The sequence below is a fragment of the Calonectris borealis genome, chromosome Z (assembly GCF_964195595.1).
Source record: "Calonectris borealis chromosome Z, bCalBor7.hap1.2, whole genome shotgun sequence".
Taxonomy (NCBI): domain Eukaryota; kingdom Metazoa; phylum Chordata; class Aves; order Procellariiformes; family Procellariidae; genus Calonectris; species Calonectris borealis.
This window is the reverse complement of record NC_134352.1, coordinates 1,225,598-1,238,363: the sequence shown is the minus strand read 5'-3', so window position 1 is coordinate 1,238,363 and position 12,766 is coordinate 1,225,598. Positions and strand designations below refer to the sequence as shown.

The 12,766-nt window shown below is 40.5% G+C and overlaps 1 protein-coding gene across 9 annotated transcripts in view; it reads right to left on the bottom strand.

Moving 5' to 3' along the window:
* Positions 1 to 12,733, bottom strand: part of SKIC3 (SKI3 subunit of superkiller complex) — a 49,359-nt gene extending 36,626 nt beyond the window's left edge. Inside the window, exons 1-11 of one of the 9 annotated variants that reach the window (XR_012671073.1) lie at positions 12,674 to 12,733; positions 12,273 to 12,383; positions 11,242 to 11,339; positions 10,604 to 10,747; positions 8,881 to 8,972; positions 8,137 to 8,212; positions 6,628 to 6,768; positions 4,628 to 4,726; positions 4,424 to 4,532; positions 2,480 to 2,620; positions 685 to 786 (exon numbers count right to left, since the gene is read on the bottom strand). Coding sequence is in view for 8 of the 9 variants with exons in the window: in XM_075138284.1 (XP_074994385.1) it covers positions 685 to 786; positions 2,480 to 2,620; positions 4,424 to 4,532; positions 4,628 to 4,726; positions 6,628 to 6,768; positions 8,137 to 8,212; positions 8,881 to 8,972; positions 10,604 to 10,747; positions 11,242 to 11,331 (994 nt within the window). In the remaining variant the exon portion in view is untranslated. Of the gene's footprint in view, positions 1 to 684; positions 787 to 2,479; positions 2,621 to 4,423; positions 4,533 to 4,627; positions 4,727 to 6,627; positions 6,769 to 6,906; positions 7,023 to 7,718; positions 7,864 to 8,136; positions 8,213 to 8,880; positions 8,973 to 10,603; positions 10,748 to 11,241; positions 11,340 to 12,272; positions 12,384 to 12,559; positions 12,581 to 12,646 lie in introns of those variants that run through there. The other 8 variants (XM_075138284.1, XM_075138279.1, XM_075138282.1 and 5 more) reach the window with 8 other exon arrangements.
* Between the last annotated feature and the right edge of the window lie 33 nt (positions 12,734 to 12,766).

Sequence of the window (12,766 nt, the reverse complement as noted above, 5' to 3'; positions counted from 1 at the left end):
ATTGCCCATGACTGTTTAGCCAGGTCTGCATACTTTTACCTCTCCAAGTGTTTCTTGAGAAGTTTTTCATTGCATTTGTCCCTGTCAGGAAAAGAGTCTACTTTGGCTGCCCCTTCATTTATAATCATCAGATAATGGCTCTGTTCAGATTAGATATGCATCACTAGATCGTAATAACTGCCCTCATTCCCAGCTAGCACAGATGAAGATTTACACTCAGTGAGGTTTCTTAAGATGCAGTCAGTTGTACTACGCAACATTTCTGCATTTTACACTAACTTGATTAAAATTTTATCTTTTAAGTCTAAATATGAAGTCTACCAGACTAAAAATTTGTGATACCTACGCTTGTGGTTTCAGGTAATTATCTGCTGTTTGGTGTAGCTGGTCAACCACCAGCTGAAGAAAAACATCAGAACGTGCAAACCTTCTAAATATTAACCATCTGACAGCTTTCTGGATCTGATTAGCTAATTATTTTCTCTTTTCCTGAGACTAAGCAGCACAAGGTGCTTTTCAGCTGTCACAAACCCAGAGAAGCAGGGGACACCAGCACAAGCCATGAGACTGCAAAAAGCAAAGGACTTTGCTGCTAACTCAGACCTACCATGCAAACACAACATTGGCTGGAGTACATAAAGTGGCATACCCCTTCAGTTGCTCTTTCAATTAACAGGCAGTTACCTTGATTGCAGGACAGGACAGCGTCCCTGTGTTTGTGAATCTTCATCTGTGCCTCTGCCAAATAATGCCATGCTGCTGGACATTGGCTAGTCTTCTGCAAACCTAATAAGAGAAGAGTTAAAAAAGGCACTAAAAAAAGTTGCTTAGGGCTGCAAAGACACTGTAGCTGGCAGATGCTGTATTGCCATATAATAGCATCAAAAACATGTTATGAATCAGATAATAAGACTTGCAGTTAATTTATTCTTTGAGTCTTATTTAAACTGTTTTATGCATACAGGCCTCCATGCAGTAAGGCAAAGACTAAGAAGCATGTAAGCTTTTATTAGGCTTAATTTTGCATGTAACATTAAAGAAAAAGGGGAAAAAGTGAGGAAATACACAACACTGGCTTGAGGTGCACTTTTGTTTCGAAAAGAGTCCTTTACTTTGATCAGACATTTACAGCAGCAGCCTGTAGATTGCTTTATAAAGTTTTTCCTAGAAGCCAGAAAAGGCCTATAGAACTTCAAGACAGCAAGAGTGTTTCACTGAAACTTCCTGATAAACTTGCCTTAAAAGCTTCAGCAATAAAACTGAATTTGGGGGCGGGGGGGGGGGAGAGAGAGAGAGAAAGAGAGATTGCTACTAAATAATGCCTTGAAGCTTCAATGCCTAAAATGCAAACACTTGGCTTACTGGGAAAGACATGATTTCCAAGCTTTATACATTTCTGCTGATACCAAGAGCCTTGCCCTTTGCATTCTCCCCTTCACAGGCAGAGCATTTCACGTAAAAGTAAAAATAAATAAATAAAACTATCTGGGAGATGTATCTTTTGTCAAAACCAGAATGTGTGTTTTGTCAAAACATCCAATGGCCATTTAAGCCAGACGAATTTGCATTCCATGGAAGACTTTTTCCTCTTAAGAACCTGAAATTTTTATTTCAGATTTTAGGCAAGACATGTTATTTCATTGTGGGCAAGCTACTGTAGAATATTGTAAAATATTCCGAAATCCAATTTCAGAAACAGTCTTTTTCTAAACAATCTTTCTGGGTGAAAGGATGCAGGATAGCACAGCATAGCCTGACTGACTCCTGATTGCTTAGATCCCAAATGTTTATTTACCCAGCTTTCTCAATAAGAAATTTTTTATTATCCGTGCCCAGCACAGTGAGAGTGGAGAGTCTTAATTTTCCACTAATATATTTATGAATAATTTTTGAAGAACTTTGCCATTTCAATACAAGCAAGATAATCACAGACTAGTAAAAGTCAACTCTTCAGCAATTCTGGCTACTGCAAAAAAAAAAATCCTCCGATATTTCTCTTTAGATACCCAGTATAAGTGTTTACCTAATGTAAGTGTTAAAGTGGTCTTAAAATGATATAACTTTAAATGGAAGTCATTTTTGTTCAGGTATAGAAATGCGGTGATTAGATTAGAGGAGCTGCATTATATTTTACCTTATAAATTCCACATTCCTTCATTAATTGCTATTGCTGTATTTACTACTTCATCTAGGTATTTCCCCAATAACAGTCAGATTAAATAGAAGTTTAAAGTTGATCACACTAAAATACTACAGAGCTGACTATAACAGCAAGGATAGACTTCAGAGATGTTATATTTAAAGGTATATTTAAAAAAAATTCAATCCCCAGTCAGAGAAAGTGTTGAGTATTCTTTTAAAATCTAGCTGGTCTTAGAACTGGCAAAGTACTACACAAGTATAACATTCCCAAAATATCCAGCATAAACTAGCTGGTGTTCAAGTTATAGAGCACGTATAGCTCATATTACACATTTACCTTCAGTAAGACTCTTAACAGCCTCCTTGTATTTCTTTTCTTGCAGGCATTTTATACCAAATCCAATGATGCCTGGACCACTACTTGCATCCATCTCCAAAAGCCTAGAAAAACAGTGCAGGGCCTCTTCCGACAAAGTACCTAGTTTCAGAAAAAGAAATATTTTATAGAGTTTTAGATTTAAAAAAAAATATACAACAGCATACCTTATTTACATAAATATGACCCTTATCCTCAAAGTAATGAATTTATTAACTAAATTTTTTTCCAAAGGTACTACATACTTATCACCCTCCACCCCCAAACCAAACCCAAAAACCAAGCAGGAATCTAAACACCCAGTACCACCAAACAAAATAAACTGTCAGTTTGAAACTTGAATTTTTAACCACTCATGTTAAATTACTGCAGGTATACTTCCTTTATTAATAAAAACTAATTCCTTCATATGCCTTTCATGTAAGCCCAGCTGAATGCCCACATGTCAAAATCTGCCTCAAATAATTCACAATCATTTCCTTCCAAAGCAGGCCTTGTGTACCTACAAATTTGCTGTGATGAGTTTGCTGGAACAGTCTTGCTGTGAAACCACGTAATTTAATGTCTTGGCTTAATTTTAACTGATGCCACTAACGTTTTACACCTATGTTTAGCTGTGATTGTAGACTTGGCAGTCCTTGCTTAAAGCAACTGTTGTGACTTGCGGCAACAGCCTTTGAAGTATTGTTTTCTTTAAAAAATTATGGACTCGTTTGACATAAAGGTTGCCTTTGATTTGCATTTGGTAAAGGTGACTAATAACGCATCCAAGTTAAAAGCCCGCAAGATTGGGGCGTGAAAGACTATGACATGGTTGGAATGACTCAGATATACACAAACAGCCTTACTAAAACCTAAACACCATCTTCCTCACCCCAAGATGGCTGTGGGATGGTGACAGCACTGGCATATAAGAACTGCGCCAACCAGATGCTCCTTTTCCTTTGGAAATTAGTTTCTGCATGTTTCTCCGAACTGTAAAGCATTCTCATGTGGAAATGAGAGTCTGGGCCTCATTTGTCTTCATCCTTTCAAATCAAAGTGAAAAATTCTCTCTTGTTTTATGTTGCTATGGCACTCCACGAAGCCTACCTTCAAAACTGGAAAAGGCATTCTTCTACCTAAGCTGAAAGTTATTTCTCTTTATAAAAACCAGAGGGTTTTTTTTCCTGATCTTCTTTCCTTGTTTTAAAAAGAAGTAAAATCAACTTCTGATGCCTTGAACAATAAAATGAAAAACCAAAATTTAGTAGTTATCTTTGAAAATGCTGAGAAAGTGTCCAACACTACTGCAATGTGAACCACTGAAAATAGCAGTTGTATGTTTTCAGATCCCTGCACTATTGAACACACAGCATTTGGTTTGTTCCCCTCAGAGATTCTCCTTTTCCACTTAGAACAAATATCTAAACAGATCTGTTTACTCCCTATTCACCAGGCATTCTTTTGAAGAAAGTTTCACAAATATTTGTTTGTTTTTTTCACCAAGAGAGATCTTCTGTATCAAGAATAACCTAAGTGGAGCCCATCTCAGTCTTAGACCACTGGTTAATGTTCTCCACTCCCTCTTCTAAGCTTAAGAAGCTAATCTTCATTTATCTGGAGAAGCTGCTTTCGAGTTTTGTAAGGCATTTGTTCTTTGGGACTTTTTATGTTGCCAGAGTTGGACTTAACTCACAGAAGTTTTTTGCCAATTTACAGTCACCACTCAGTTACAGAACTAGGAAATAGCAAAGCATAGGACCAAACATTTTCCATTTCCAGACAGGCAGAACTATAACATAAAAGTAAATAGTGCACTTGTATTGGGTCATGAAGGGTAAAAACTTGTAAAAAGATTGCCACAAAACTAACTATAAAAGAGATCTTTTAAGCCCCAAAAATGTCTAAACCCATCCTACTCACCTAATTGAATAAAGTGCAAGCAAAGTACTTCTAAAGGATAACTCACAGTAGGATACAAAGCCATCATATCATTACAGGCCTTCTCCAACCTAGCTGTTTCATGAGGACACTTGAAAAGAAAAAAATAAGTAGTTATTTGTGTGAATTATCAGAGGTGGAATAATACATCTATTCACTGATGAAGATAGATTAACATAATCTTACTTTTGACAAGCACTGAATAAAGTCCTTGTAAAGATTTTGGTGGTCTTCACCAGGTACAGTGTCAGCAGAGTTCATGGCATGTTCAAACGCAGTCAAAAGCTGAAATAAGAAATAATTAGGAGTGTGCAACACAGACTCTAGGAAAATGTTATCTTCACTGAATAGTTCAGTTGGAAGAGACCTACAACAATCATCTAGTCCACCTGCCTGACCACTTCAGGGTTGACCAAAAGTTAAAGCATGTTATTAAGGGCATTGACCAAATGCCTCTTGAACACCGACAGCTTGGGGCATCGACCACCTCTCTGGGAGGCCTGTTCCAGGGTTTGACCATCCTCTCGGTAAAGAAATGCTTCCTAATGTCAAGTCTGACCCTCCCATGATGCAGCTGTGAACCATTCCCATGCTCCTGTCCCTGGATCCCAGGGAGAAGAGCTCAGCACCTCCCTCTCCACGTCCCCTCCTCAGGAAGATGCAGAGACCACTGAGGTCGCTCCTCAGCCTCCTTTTCTCCAAACTAGACAAGCCCAAAGTCCTTAGCTGCTCCTCATAGGACATGCCTTCCAGCCCTTCCATAGCTAAGTGGACAGTTATATGTTATTATCTGGATCCTACTCATTAAGTTCACACTAGTACTGTGAACAGAGCAAGTCACAGAGCAAGTTCCTTACCATGAAGTAGTACTCAAACAGGATCCAAACCATGTTAACTGTCTAATACAAGAGGAAGCAGCTATGTACTGTTTCATCACGTAAGAGGGGTACAAGGAAGGCAAAATTTGTAAGAACAGAGATTCTTCTTCATACCTAATCCCAGTCCAAAGAAGGACTTGGTACCACAAACCTAGGTTACTATCCTTTACAGTTAGCTGTCAGCCCTCCCCCCTGCTCTAGTCTAGAAATCTAGACTAGACTTATCCATGGGAGAACACAGGCACCACAGAGTGCAGGCTACCAATAAAGCATGCTAAACAAAACGTTGCCCACAGTTTGTCACAAGTAAAATACTGAACAGGATGCTGCCTTCAATGCCACAGCCTTCCAGGTTCAGATACTTTACTCAGAAACGCAGTGAAGTAAACTGTAGATCTGCATGTGAAACCCATTCCTGATATTTATGCAATATTCTTCCTTTTTAAACTCCTTGTCCCCAAAAAAGAAAGCCCGGCTGCCTGCACCACCTCTTTTCTATCATAGCTCATAAGTTAGAGCATTTGCCTTCTCAAGAAGTAGAGATCCAGATTCAATTTTCTCCTGTCTCAAATTATTTCAATTTGTATTTTCCAGCCTTCTGGAGCACTGCTATCAAGCAGACTGGTGATGGGAAATTTCCACCCTTCCTGTTGAATGAGGTTCATCTTGCAAGAACAGATAAATCAGATAAAACAAAATTAACTTTGGCCATAGAGAACACAGGATCAGTATAATTCATGATCATTCCGCTTGCTCCAATTACCTTTGACATTCTCCTAAGAAGTGAGAGCTTCTACAGGAGAAAGGAAAATTTGAAGCCAAACATTGCTATCTAGGATAAGCACCATGTACAAAGAAAAGGAGAAACAGTGCAAAGCTACCTTTCACCCTGGGGAGAAAGCGGGAGGGAGTTTCCTGTTTTGAAGAACATCTACATTCTAGACTGTCAAAGCTTTTGAACAATGCTTATGAGTGATACTTCTCATAACATGCAGAGGTAGAACAATGCATCACTGTGTTACAGTGCAAACTTGGACTCCTGCAGAACTTAGGAGGCAGTTAATGAAGGAGTTCCAGGACGACTACTTGGATTTAGGTGCCTTATTCCACCTAAGGCCCATCACAGGCTGCTGCACCCTCAGTTTCTGTCAGAAGGTAAAATCACCCACCTTTTCCTGAGAAGTTTAGTACTACTGCACATTAATGAGACAAGCAGTCACAAGATTTGTATGGTTTTTAAGGCTTCATTTGAAGTCTAGCTGCACTGCGCATATATGTATCTAGAAGAGTAGGAGTGAGAAACATTACCGACTGCTCAGTCTTATTATCCTGGTTTTGTGCACTGTCTTTCAGTAACTGGATCATCTTCTTCCAAAGTTGATGCAGCTCTGCCTTTTCTGCACCTTCCTCCTGTTTCCTTTGTATCAGTTTCTGCCATGTTTCAGCCACCTGTCAAGAGGAAACAAATGAGCCGTGCTGTCACTCCTTAAAGAACCGGAGGTCTGAGACAAGCTTTCCAACTACGGTCAACTCTACCACACTAAGGTAGACAACAGAGTAACGTTTGAAGTAATGATCCAGATTTACCTACTTTCTGATCAAAGCAATAACAAGTCCCAAAGCATTGTGTGGGACCTCTCCACCTTCCAAGGTACAGTAAATAAGGGAGGTAACATCAAGAGTATGAATTCTGACTCTGGCTCCTGGAGGAAATCAACAGTAAAAATAGACCTAAACAGTCCTCCGATAAACTCTGAAGAAAAAATGGAAGCCTTGTTGGATCTACAGCACTACGAACAGAAACAGAAGAACAGCAGCAGTACATGTTGAAATTCCAGTGTGGAAAAATCAACAGAAATGGAAAAGAGAAAATAGGACCCTGAAGCCTCATTTGTGGTTTCCTGTTGCACACAGAGCAAGTCTGCCTTCATATGCTAAACTATTAACATTGAATTTAGTTTCAGAAACTGGTATACAAAGAGGCTTTGGAACTAATTAATAGTCTTGAGCCTGATGCTAAGTGATATGTAAAATTTTTCATCTTCCATTGTTGGAGGAAAGGAGAGAAGATGACATGGAGTAAGACCATGCACCACCTTGTAAGAAAGCAACCTTTTTAAAGAGAACACATAACAGCAAAAATATGTATCCTCTAACATTACTACAGAGACTATAGGCAATGTTACTGTTGAACCATTAAGGCATTTAACAGCTCCACCTCGTGGTGAGCTGACCAGAGCCATGACTATTTCTGCAATGGTCATGCTGACACAGACTTTGGGAGGGCTGAAGCTTGCGGTTGCCCTGGAGCAGCTTTGCATGTCCTTATCATTACATATGGAATGCGGTACGTAAGCCACAGGCAATCGTGTTCGGGCTGCATACAAATTCCACCTTACCCTCTGGCATGAAATATCAGGGACAGTCCAGGATCACCACACCAGTGAAAGGCTAATCAGATACCTATAACGGGCCAAGCTAGGCAAAGGACACCTGACTCGCACATACTGCATATAAATGTGCGTTTGGGATCATGCTTGACTCCTACAAATAAAGCAAAAAAATGAAGTTGCACCCTTTCAGCCTGTATACTAATACTGTTTGTCAAGTTTTGTCAGTTTAACGGATGGCATCCAAGTCTTACACAGTGGAAAAGACAGGAATATAGTTAAAATCAGTTCCTCCTGGTAGTGGTCCACAACGAGAATTTAAGTGGTCTGTGGCCCAAAAAATTGGGGATTCCTTGATGAAAAGTAGCTAGCTCTAACAAGAGATTCCCATTTGATCAGAAGACGGAAAGTAAAGTAGTCAACCCACCTCTAAATATTTCTTTTCTTGATGATATAGTTCCACAAGCTTGTTACATACATCACACCATTTCTGCTTGTCACCACTACAAAGGACGAAGAAAATCCCACACAAACAAGTTAAGTTTTCCATAAAATAGTGTAACATTTTTCTAATTCTGACAAATAATTTTTTAGTAGGTTCAGCTGCCAAACAAATATTTAGAATAAATACTACAGATTGCCCTAAAAGTTTTACTCATTGCTGCTGTAACTGAGTTAAAAAAAATTACTTTAAGGGATTGTGCTTTTCTTTTTGAACAACTTTCAAATTAAGGAACAAATCAAACACTCCAGTCACCTACAGTGACAGCTGAGACTTAGATTTGTTTAGAACTGCACCTATATGAATCAGATGACATATATTCTGTGATCTTAGAAGCAGAGAAAAATAAGCTTACTTATTAATGCAGACAATGAACTATCAAAGCCAAATGCTTCAAGGCAGTGAGTTTAGACAGAGGACACAGGGTAACGTTAGAATTCTCTAAACTACTAACCTCAAGTACAATTACTCCAAGAGTTTTTGCCCTATCAAAAGGGACAGGATCAAGAATCCTTATACAGGTACAGAAAACCTTAGTAACAAGTGCTTAACCCCACTGATGTGACAAGGGTTTAAAAAAAATAAACTTGCAGACTACCCTATGTATGAGCAATGGCATTCACTGAACCGGAAATGTTAGACTGAATTATGGTATTCAATATTCTTTACCTTTCATAGAGTTCCAAGAGCTTTTGGTACACATCTGCTAAGTCTCCTTTGACATCTGTTTGGTTGGATTTCTCATATAAATTTGCTAATCCCTTTAAAAAAAAAAAGATAAAAAATAAGTAACATTTGATGTCAACAGTGATGTGTTAGGAGAATACTGCAAGTACTGCCTACAAAAATTATTTCATTGCCTTCAGTGGGGTCAAGTGTTTAGTAATGTATTAATCTCTGAGCAGAATCTATGTTGGTACTTCTGTACAGCCTTATGAATCTACTTTTCTAAATTAAAAGGTTTTCTCACTTTCTTAATGTGCTGGTTTTGGCTGGAATAGAGTTAATTTTCTTCATGGTATGGGGCTACGTTTTGGATTTGTGCTGGAAACAGTGTTGATAACCCAGGGATGTTTCATTCCTGCTGAGCAGTGCGTACACAGCGTCAAGGCCTTTTCTGCTCCTCACCCCACCCCACCAGCGAGAGGCTGGGGGGGCACAAGGAGCTGGGAGGGGACACGGCTGGGACAGCTGACCCCAACTGACCAAAGGGGTATCCCAGACCGTATGGCGCCATGCTCAGCACATAAAGCTGGGGGAAGAAGAAGGAAGGGGGGGACGTTCGGAGTGATGGCGTTTGTCTTCCCAAGTCACCATTAGGCGTGATGGAGCCCTGCTTTCCTGGGGATGGCTGAACACCTGCCTGCCAATGGGAAGTGGTGAATGAATCCCTTGTTTTGCTTTGCTTGCGTGCGCAGCTTTTGCTTTCCCTGTTAAAGTGTCTTTATCTCAACCCACGAGTTTTCTCACTTTTACTCTTCTGATTCTCTCCCCCATTCCACGAGGGGCAGTGAGCGAGCGGCTGGGTGGGGCTGAGCTGCCAGCTGGGGTTAAACCACGACACTTAACCAATACCAACAACTACTTGAAACCTGTATATATTACATAATCTTGTCTGCACATTACGTGATATGATAAAAAAATCTATATCCAAGTATCATACTGTCTTGTATAATAACAGAAAGTCAGAATCTGATTGCAAAACTGAGGAAATAACAATGTAATTTGAAATCAGGCACAGTGATACTTTAAAAAGCTATTTATATATGAAAATACTCATAACCTTACTAGCTTAGAAAAACATCGATTGTTGGTATCTGAGGGACAGACCTAATATGCAACCTTATGCTTCACAGGTCTCCAAATAACACAACTGTATGTTTTAACTATATATTGTTATAGATTGTGTTGCACACACCACCCAGCACATAGGTATTTTAAATGTATACTATTGTTTTCAAGTAACAAAAAAAATTCAGTAACAATCCACTTGATGCTGGAAGCTGGAAAAATAAACTACTAAATAAAACATTTCCTCTCCTATGACAGCAGCATTGTCAAATGTTTCTTGAGCTACAAGCATGGAAATTGGACAAATTTACTGTATCTGTTTCAATTCCTGTTCTCCCTTGCATGTTTCACTGCTCTCTAGCCTACACAAGTACAAACTTAAATATACTGGAACTAAAGTTCCCTGTGTTATACACAGGCAACCACCCAACGCTTTACTTTGGACACACAAATAATACGAACCTCAGCTACTCCGAAGCTTCAGTAAAAATAAGGGCCTCAAGAAAACATGATGCAAGTCTCAACTCTGCTTTGCTCCCATATTTAACTCCATAGTGACACTTTTCAGAGAAAGAAAAAGCGAATCTGGACAGTCACGTACCTGCCATGCCAGTAACTGGTTTGGTTCAAGTTCAATAGCCTTCTTATATGCTCCTTTGGCCTGATCAGGCTGCTCTAACTCAGCAGCTGCCAGGCCAATAAATACCCAAGCATTGTAGTTATTTTTTTCTTGCTTCAAGACTGCCTAGAAATACACAATTTTAAGTGAAACTGATGAATGAAATGCATTTTATAGATCCATGAGTTTATCATTGGTGAATTATTCTGTATGGTAATATTAGAAGTTAACTCCTATTTAGGAAAAGGCTAAGATTAATAACTTCAGCTTTTTATGCCAGAGAATACTTTATATCTGAACTGTTCTGCCAGTAACCATATCTCTAGCTCAGCAATTAAAGCACTCCTGGCGAGGTCTGGATTAGAAATCGATTTTATCACTATCGTTCTAGACTTAGTATTCTTATTGCCACACATAAGCATATGCAAAAGGGAAGGGGAATACAGGTTTACCTGGGGGCAACTAACACGAACACCAATGAAGTTAAATCTGAAAATCAATCTCAGCTATTACGTCAATAAGATACTCCACATTCTGCATTACTATACAGCTGTAGAGGCATGGGAGCAGCAAACAAAACATGCAAAAAAATATTAACTTCCAAGTAAAAAATTAATTACCTTGCAATGTTTCAAGGCTTCCTTATATTCTTTATTTCGTATTGCATCCCTAGCACTCTTTAATGCTGCCTTCACCTCCTTATTTGACATTGTGGCTGCTGAGTAAAAAGGACATACAGTCAGTTCTTATAAAAAGATATACTGACCTCAAAACATTGTTTATATCCTACTGTAATTGCACAGAGAGCATTTTAAACACAGAAATATAGTGCAATATGCCAAAATGCATACAGCACTAAAAATTGCTGAAACAAATAATATGGTTAATACTATAACGGTTAAATATTAATGGTTAAATTAGTTACTTATGCTTAGCTCCAACGCAGGATTAACTCAATATTCCAAACAGTTAAACGATACAAAGCAGCTACCCCAGAACGAAATTTAAATAGGAGGAGAGGTGTTACATGACAGTCACCATAGTTAGACTCCTAGAAAGACACCCTGCACATAGTTTCTTTTAAAAGTGGAATTACTAAGCAGTGAGCTGTGCTTAAGAGGCATATTGCACTGGACGAGTGCTCAAGGGTTCCCAAAGACCAGAGGTTTTCTTGCGTGCTATTGACAGCAGTACCATGGCCAGCCTGTCACTTATGTTCAAGGTGGGCCACAACGCCCTCCCTTCACACCCGCTTAGGCAGGCCCTGCTTCCGACTACTGCTGTGTAGCGAAAAAGAATAAGCATTTAAGGACACATCAAAGAGGCATTCACGCTTTTGAAGTCTGACATAATCATGCCCTATTCTGATGTGTGTGGTAAACATTTTGCCTCAAATCAACTTTAGAAACACCACAGTCAAAACTGCCTAATGGGATGAGGCTGAGAAACAACACTGCTGGTGCAGGCACTGAAAGAGACTGAAAAAGTCACAAGCTAAAGAAAAAAAAAACTTCTAGCAGCTGAAGAGCGAAAGATAAAGAGTGGACGAAGGGTCTTCAGAGAAATTAGTAACGAAAGGACAAATGAGGAGGGCGGATTTCAAATATTCCCTCGGAGCCTAAAAAAAAATAAATTAATCTGTCAAACTTACATTGCTCAACAGCTCCTGGAGATATATTTGCTTCCTAACAGGGCACAGACTCCTCGACCATCACAAACACACGCCCCCGCTGACCTTCCCGAGCCTGAGCTCCATTTTCACCTGCAGAGAAAAGAGACACCACGTCAGCCCAACCGGGCTCCCCGGAGGAGGTCGGCTCCGCAGCCCTGCGCCGGAGCGAGGGGCGCCCAGGCCGGGCCGCCGACGGGGCCCGGGGCCCGCGGCCCGCGTGGGGAAGCGGCTCCGCGCCGGCAGGCCCTCCGAGCGCGGCCGCTCGCCCCGCCGCAGGCCGGGCCGCCAGCCTTCGCGGCGGGAGAAGATACGGAGGCCAGGGCTGCCACCCGCCGCCGGGCCCGCCGCCTCACCTCCACCCGCCAGCCCCTCCACCGCACCGCCACCCGCCGCCGCCGCCGCCCGCGCGCATGCGCACTCCCCGCACACGTCAGCGTAGCGACTCTCCCCGCTCAGCCGCCATTTTGCTTGGG